Source organism: Brassica rapa, chromosome A05 (genome assembly GCF_000309985.2).
Source record: "Brassica rapa cultivar Chiifu-401-42 chromosome A05, CAAS_Brap_v3.01, whole genome shotgun sequence".
NCBI classification, from domain to species: Eukaryota; Viridiplantae; Streptophyta; class Magnoliopsida; order Brassicales; family Brassicaceae; genus Brassica; species Brassica rapa.
Genome location: NC_024799.2, coordinates 19,610,832 through 19,617,982, shown reverse-complemented (window position 1 = coordinate 19,617,982; position 7,151 = coordinate 19,610,832). Strand labels below are relative to the sequence as shown.

At 40.5% G+C, this 7,151-nt stretch overlaps 1 protein-coding gene across 2 annotated transcripts; it reads left to right on the top strand.

The window, feature by feature from the left end:
* The first annotated feature begins 860 nt into the window (after positions 1-860).
* Positions 861-6,924, top strand: LOC103869208 (putative F-box protein At4g10190). 2 transcript variants are annotated; one of them, XM_009147271.3, is made up of 3 exons: positions 861-1,171; positions 3,922-5,242; positions 5,339-6,924. In XM_009147271.3, exons 2-3 carry the CDS (start codon positions 4,519-4,521, stop codon positions 5,668-5,670), a joined length of 1,056 nt encoding a protein of 351 aa, XP_009145519.1. In that variant the 5' UTR covers positions 861-1,171; positions 3,922-4,518; the 3' UTR covers positions 5,671-6,924. The 2 variants fall into 2 exon arrangements, with proteins under 2 accessions (XP_009145519.1, XP_033147470.1); XM_033291579.1 differs by having other exon boundaries at positions 865-1,171; positions 3,922-6,924.
* Positions 6,925-7,151: the final 227 nt, after the last annotated feature.

Genomic DNA, 7,151 nt, shown 5'->3' with positions numbered 1-7,151 from the left:
GTAGGATCTGAATCCTCACTTCCCGGCAGGTGTGATCCTACTTTGGTTCAAATCCAACGCGGTTCTTTGGGGCTAGGCACATGGAAAGCACCAATGATGTGACTTGTAATTGTCATACTAGTTTATGCATTGTTATCCAAGTTTTCATCATGATATTTGATAAAGTTAAAATGTATGTCTTCCTACTCCATAATTAGTTTCCATACTATTCTAGTTTTTTTCCCTCTGGTACTGGAACAATATTTTTGGTTCTCTAATTAAATGAGCAGGTCTTGTCCTTAAAAATCAACAAGACCATTGAGGATCGTTTGTGATAGATCTTGGATGGTCTTAAGAACTTGGACACCTTAGTTTTTGTATCAGATTGAGCTTAGTGTCACATGGTTATGGAGTTGTGTAACATTGTAAATTAGATATGGATACTTTACCATGTCTTCTTCCATCCAAATTCACAGTTTTTTTAAAAGAAATTAGCGTATTTGATCAGTTGTTAAGGACATAGGGTTCTGCTTCACAATTTATGTAAGAAACCCTTTGTATTGTAAATCCATACACTCTTGTAACTCAAATTAGTTATATACTATCTTATTCTTATATTTTTCACATATTAAGAAAATATATTAAAAGTTGAATAAGTAATTTTTGTTTTGAAATATACAGTTTATCATTATAAACTAATAAAAATTGCATATAAACAGTAAACATATATCTTTTAAAACATAATTTTTTAAATTTTGTTTTTTTTTATATATTTTAGAAACAGAGAGAGAGAGAGAGAGAGAGAGAGAGAGAGAGAGAGAGAGAGAGAGAGAGAGAGAGAGAGAGAGAGAGAGAGAGAGAGAGAGAGAGAGAGAGAGAGAGAGAGAGAGAGAGAGAGAGAGACATATCCATACACCATAATGATTCATTAATTTATATTTATTCTCTCCTGGATGTTTCTTAAAGATAGGAGATTTTCTAAGAAGCATTCTACTAATGATACAAAGCAGTCTATTGACATTTTGTTTGACAATTTTAGGGTCTATTTAGTAGTGAATTCGATACTGCAGCGAAGGGAACGATGTTGCTCCATCTGTAAAGGTAACAGGTCCAAAGATCCTCGTTACAAACTGAATTTGCTTGGAAAGTGGTTAACAAGCATCCTGACACCAAAAGATGGTTCTCCATGCATGTTTGTACAAGATTCGATCGATTAGAATGATGAACTTAGAAATGGGGTGATTAAAGACGTTTTCATTAGAATCAAACAAAAGGGGTTACAAGAGTGATCGGGAAGTAAGGAGACAAGATCAAAGGGTAAAGCAACAAGATCGAAGAGATGATTGAGGAACCCTAGATCTAGCCGCTTAGTGTGTAAATTGTGCAAAAGTCCCTTTGGCGTTGTCTCCTCATCTCCTCTTAAAGTGTATTTGTTCGTGATGCCCTAATTACGCCGTCCTTTGGACCCTGCCATGAAAGACCGAGTACGCGGGTCTTGGTACTGTTCCTTCTAAGCCGAGTATGTTTAATCGGCTTAGTTGATCGGCTAAAAGTACTCTGGGGTCGAGTCGATTCCTCTAGCCGCTAAGCCGACTAAACCAGTCGAGCTTGCCGGACTAGGGCCTGTTATTCGATGGGCCTTGTGGAGGGATGTAATCCATCTCCTACAATAAGTCCCCCCCAGTTCACTTGTGAGCGGCGTAGCGGTCTCAGTGAATTTGTGGGTCAGGTTCGTTCGTATAACAGGTCCTAACGGGTTTGTCTCACCTAGTCGGCGGTAAGCATTTTTAGTCGCACGCTGTTTTATCAACGTTTCTAGTCGCTTCGAGTAGCACCTTTTCATGATCTGTTTTGCTCGCCTACGTTTCTGTCGTGAAAGCATGTTTTACTCGGTTGGCAAATTATCTCGAGATAAGAGTTTAGGTTGGTCTTCGTCGGTTTGCATCGAAAAACCGGTTTAGACCGAAACCGGGAATTGATTCCGGTCGAACTTTCCGATTGGAGACTGGTTCGAGCGAGAAACTGAACCGTCACGAGTAAGCTCTTGGGCATTTAGGCGGCCTTTGAGGCCCATTTAGGTTTCTGTAGACCTAATGATTGCGCTTCGGAGGATGTGCCCTTGTTTTTGCTATAAATAGGCTCTTCCCCTTCGCTTTCGTCATTCTTCTCTGCAAGCTCAGGTATTCCGCTTTCTCTCCCTTCTCTCTACTTTTACTTTCTCTCTCTAGATACGACTCTAGGATAGTGCGATTTACTGTAGTTTCGCCGGTTTAGTCGTCCCTCGAGTGAATAGATATGGCTTCGAAGAGTCGATTGTCTCGCGAGGAAAAAGGGAAGGATATCGCTGATTCTTCGAGTCCGGCTAAAGACGCGAATGGTAACCCGTTAGACGAGTTTGAGCTGATTCATCGCGATGCGCTTAGGGATACATAGAAGATGAGCCTTTCTCAGCGTCTTTTAGTCGCTGACGCCCACCGACAATTTCGTGAAGAAGAAGAGGGGCGAGTCGAAGACGAGGAACATGTTGGGGAGGAGGAAAGCCTCGGAGACAAGGGTGAAAACGCGAGCTGTAGTGGTTCTGAAGCGCCTAGATCAGTCGTAAGGCCTCGAAGGCGAGCTCGACGGGGGGTTCGTTATGACCGACGGAGCGTCGTCCTGTGGTTCAGAGTATTCCCTACGATCAGATCGACTGTCGTCCTGTTATTTATCATCCGGGTGGAATCTTTGAAGAGCTCCCTCGTCTTCCTTCTGAAGTACTACGTAACCCGCGGGTTCAATCGTGGGGGAACGTGTTTAGCTTCTGCTCCTCCGACAAGAATGTGAAAGACCTGTTGAGACAGTGCGGTGGCGCCGGCGTTACTTACCTCATCCCATCTACTGAACAACGTCCTTGGTCGCCTCCAGTTTGATATCAATGCGTGTATGAGTCCTATTTCAAAGATCAGACCAAGCTCTGGTTCCCGATCCCTCGGTTGATCACGTCGTACGCGTACCGCATTGATATCGCTATCTCTCAGTTGTTGAATGGGTCGTTACGCATAGCAGTCATGCTGATGGTCATGGCGGCAGAGATGGACATCTCGATGAGCGTGAAGGTATTTGAGGAGCTAACCTTCACGAAAGCGGAACCGAACGGGATTTTCTTGGTGAAGATGCGCGCGAGCTACAACGTTCTGACCGGTCATCCAAATAAGACGCAGGACTGGCAGCGTGCGTATTTCTACGTCAAATCCGACGAGCATGCTTTTGAAGAACCGCCTGGGGACGACTTCCGTGTTTTATGGAATAAAGAACTTGGTAGAAATCTCATTGTTTGTCTGTTCTTTACTCGACAAACCTAACCGCTTTTATTCTTTTGCTTTTTATGCAGTTCGTCACCCGAATACGATCGCTTATCCGGAGAAGTTCTTTGAGAGTGCGCAAGCGATAGCAACGCATAGTCATCTTCGTTGGCCGGACCTTAGTCGCGAGTGGATTCGTCGTCAACAAGCTAGAATCGCTAGAGGTAGACTCATTGTTTGCTTTCTGGAAATTCCTTTAACCCGTCAAGGCTAGGCTCTGCGACTCCTAACCTTAAACTCTTGACTTTTGCAGTTGATTGGAAATCGAGGCTTTCCTGCATCCTTGGTCCCCGCAAGTCGCGTCTTTCTTTGTTTACTCGGAAACAGCAGAAGCTTCTTAACAAAGCTAGAGAGATGGAGGGAGTTCCGGATCTGAGCGCTTTACTGAAAGGAAAGCTGCAGTTGCTTTCGAAGAAGTCGGCTCCCGTTGATCCTTCGGAGACGACTAACTCTGGAGGCGCTGGAGCCTCCGGGGATCGTGGGACTTCAAAGGAGGGAACCTCCAATTCAAACGACGAGGGTGTTAGCGTCGAACCTTCTGCTCCGAGTCCCAAAAAGAAGAAGAAAGACAAGAGGACCGAATCTTGTACAAACAATGGAGGCGAAATCTTATAGTTTAACCTGAATACAATGGTAAATCTCCATGCATGCTTAAGACCCTGTTTAGCCTGTTAATAAGTTACCATACCATGTGAAGAATCCTTGAAAAGTATGTTGAAACCACCGACCATGCCTAGTCTAGTTTTTATCTCTTTCCCTAATTTTTTTTGTCAAACAACAACAGTAGGAGGCAGCAGCTGCAGCAGATGAAGAGAGGGAAATTTTCTCATGCCACTTCGGTGAAGAACTTGTAGAAGGTTATAATTTCTATCTCTCCTGCAATGGAACTTGGCTTTACATCCCTATTAGCTTATTATATTCACCACTTTCCTTCCCCTGTGTTCCCTCCTCTAAGCAGGCCGTAACAAGAGTGTCATGTAGAGCAAAATCTGTTTCTTATCAAAGAACCAATTCTGTATTGCATAGGCTACTACTTATAGCATCGCAGGCCCACGAGCCAACCAAACTTTCAGATGGATCTAGGGCGACAAAGCCCACAATAGAAGCGTTTTAAATCGGTGAGTCTCATAAAGACACAAAACTAGGGTTTCAGACACAAACATCACTAGGTTACGAGGTTTCATCTCCAAGATCATTGATGACGGAAAAAGAAGCGAAGAGTAGAAACACAATACATCTTCCAGAGGATTTGCTTGTGGAGATACTCTCTAGGGTTCCGGATGCTTCTCTGGCACGGTTCCTATCTACCTCAAAAGAATGGAACTCTCTTATCAAAACAGAAGAGAGACTTAGGAAGAAGTCTCTTGTTGTCATGTTAATTGATGGTAGGGTCTATTTTGCTAGGCTTGATCTCCATGGCATTACCGACGACAACGTTGTAAAGGTAAAAAGTCAGTTCAGCCTCAATGATTATCCTCTTTCTATACGTGATATCTTTCACTGCGACGGCCTATTGCTATGCACCACCATGGACGAAAGACTGGTTGTCTGGAACCCATGTTCAGGGGAAACAAGTAGAATTATCAAACCCTTAAATTCCAAATATAGTTTTGATGTCTACGCGCTCGGTAAATCCTCATGCAACAACGAGTATAAAATCTTGAGGGTCCATCATCATGGAGATGGTTGGATGTCTCCATGCCTTGTTAAGTACGAAATATATGACTTTACATCTAATTCCTGGAGGGTTGTTGGTGAGATTAGAGGGTGGACATTTCCAGGGCCCTGGCGACATGGCACGTCTGTGGATGGAAATACTTACTGGCTTTCTTTTGATTTTAGTCAAGACCGTCAAAGACCGAAAAATACCTTACGATATTTTGATTATTCAACAGAGAGGTTTGGACTTGTGTCTCTTCCGGGTGATCCTCTATCTTATCATCCTTTTGCCTTATCAGTGACTGGAGAAGAGCAAAATCTTTGTCTGTTAACTTCTTGTGTCAAACTACTCGATATAGGTGTATGGATGGCAATTAAAATTAAAGGTACAGGAGACATGTCATGGAGTAAACTCTTAACAGTGAAACGAACCAGTAGCGACCAGTTCTTTAAGCTTTGTAAAGGTGTGAGTTTCTTGGCCGACCGGAAGAATAAAGTTATAGTGCATCCCATTAAAGATGTGAACTTTAGGAACTTCTTACACATTGTGGGAGAGGATAAATACAGAAAAGTGAACCTTTGTGCTGTAGGATACGCACTTCCTGTCAGCTGTGATCCAACTTTGGTTCAAATCCAACAAGGTTCTTTGGGGCTAGGCACATGGAAAGAACCAATCACCAAGTTTTCATGATATTTGATAAATTAAAATGCAAGTCTTGCTACTCCATAAGGTTTTAGTTACAATTCCAATTCTATTTCTTCTGCGACTGGAACAATATTTTTGGTTATCTCTTATTAAATAAGCAAGTCTTGTTCTTAAAAATCAGCAATACCACTGACGTCATTTACATTTTGTGATAGATTTTTACTGATCTTAAAACTTGGACAATTTTCCTTTTGTTTCATATTAAGCTTAGTGTCCTTTTGATATGGCTATGGAGTTGTATGCATTGTAAACTAGACATGAGTACTTTTTCGGTGTCTTGTCACATCGACGTGCAGATCCACAATTTTTAGAGATCAGACTATGTGATAAGTTATCAAGGACATAGGGTTGACAGAATAATATTTAAAATCTGAATAAATAAAGCATCTAGAGTTTGTAGAAAATTTGAACACCTTAGAGCATCATTAACGGTAAAGGGCTCTTAAGAAGTTTTTTTTTGTCTGATTTAAAAAAAAATTAAAAACAAAACAATTGCAGGTCGTCACGTATCAGTGGGATCCGCGAAAAGTGGCAAAACCCTCTCAAACTTGCCTCTTACGGAAGAGGTAGAAGAGGCAGCCCTAAGGATAATGGTAAGACCCGCATGATTTTAATTTTTTTTCTTTGTAAGAGGCAGCTTTAAGACTCCGCGTTGTTGATGCTCTTAGATGTTGCATAGTGATTACTGATTAGCGAGTGTCCGGCATTAATTGGTCTAGAAGATGTTATTTTCGAGTAGATTGCAGTTTTCTTGTCCCTTGCATGGAGTTTCAAAGGTGAAGATTATAGCTGGGTCATTTAATTTAAACTAAAAGCAAAATCTCTATAGCAAGTTCAAGTTTCAACTTTGGTCATGAATCATGATATCGAATCCATTTCATGTTTAGGTGTTATATATGATTTTTTTAGTCTGTAATTGTACAGAAAGCCTCTTTTATAAAGAATCACAAAAGTAACAAGGCCATTATTGTAGACTTTTAGGTCCCTAGAGGCCAATAACAAGCCACCATGAATCTATACTATTAAAGCAGAATCTCTGATAGGATTCTGCCCTTACCTTTTAAAGTTATTTACGTAGTTATGACATTCTTTTATTTTGATTTTAAAATAATTTTTACAACACATAACTCAACCAATCAGTTTATCCCATTTTAAACCATTCTGAAATTCAAGAATATAAAGCCCACCGAACACATGCATTAATTAAAAATAAGATACTTTTAATTGATTTTAACAATACAGTATAAAATAAAAATTAACTAAATAGGTTTCAAATTTAAATAGGGACGCTCCATTACGTTTTTTTAGTATGAACTTGCATAACTGGTCATATACTTTAAAATTATAACAAACCCATTAGTAGATAAAATTTGTAAAACAATTAATTTATGTAAAAGACTAATCTATATATTTAACAGTGTAAAAGTTTAAAAATAAACTAAATTCATACAATTTTTATAAAGGGA

Bases quoted from the DNA above. Each gene is read 5' to 3' on its own strand.
- LOC103869208 (XM_033291579.1), top strand. From the start codon at position 4,519: ATGACGGAAAAAGAAGCGAAGAGTAGAAACACAATACATCTTCCAGAG.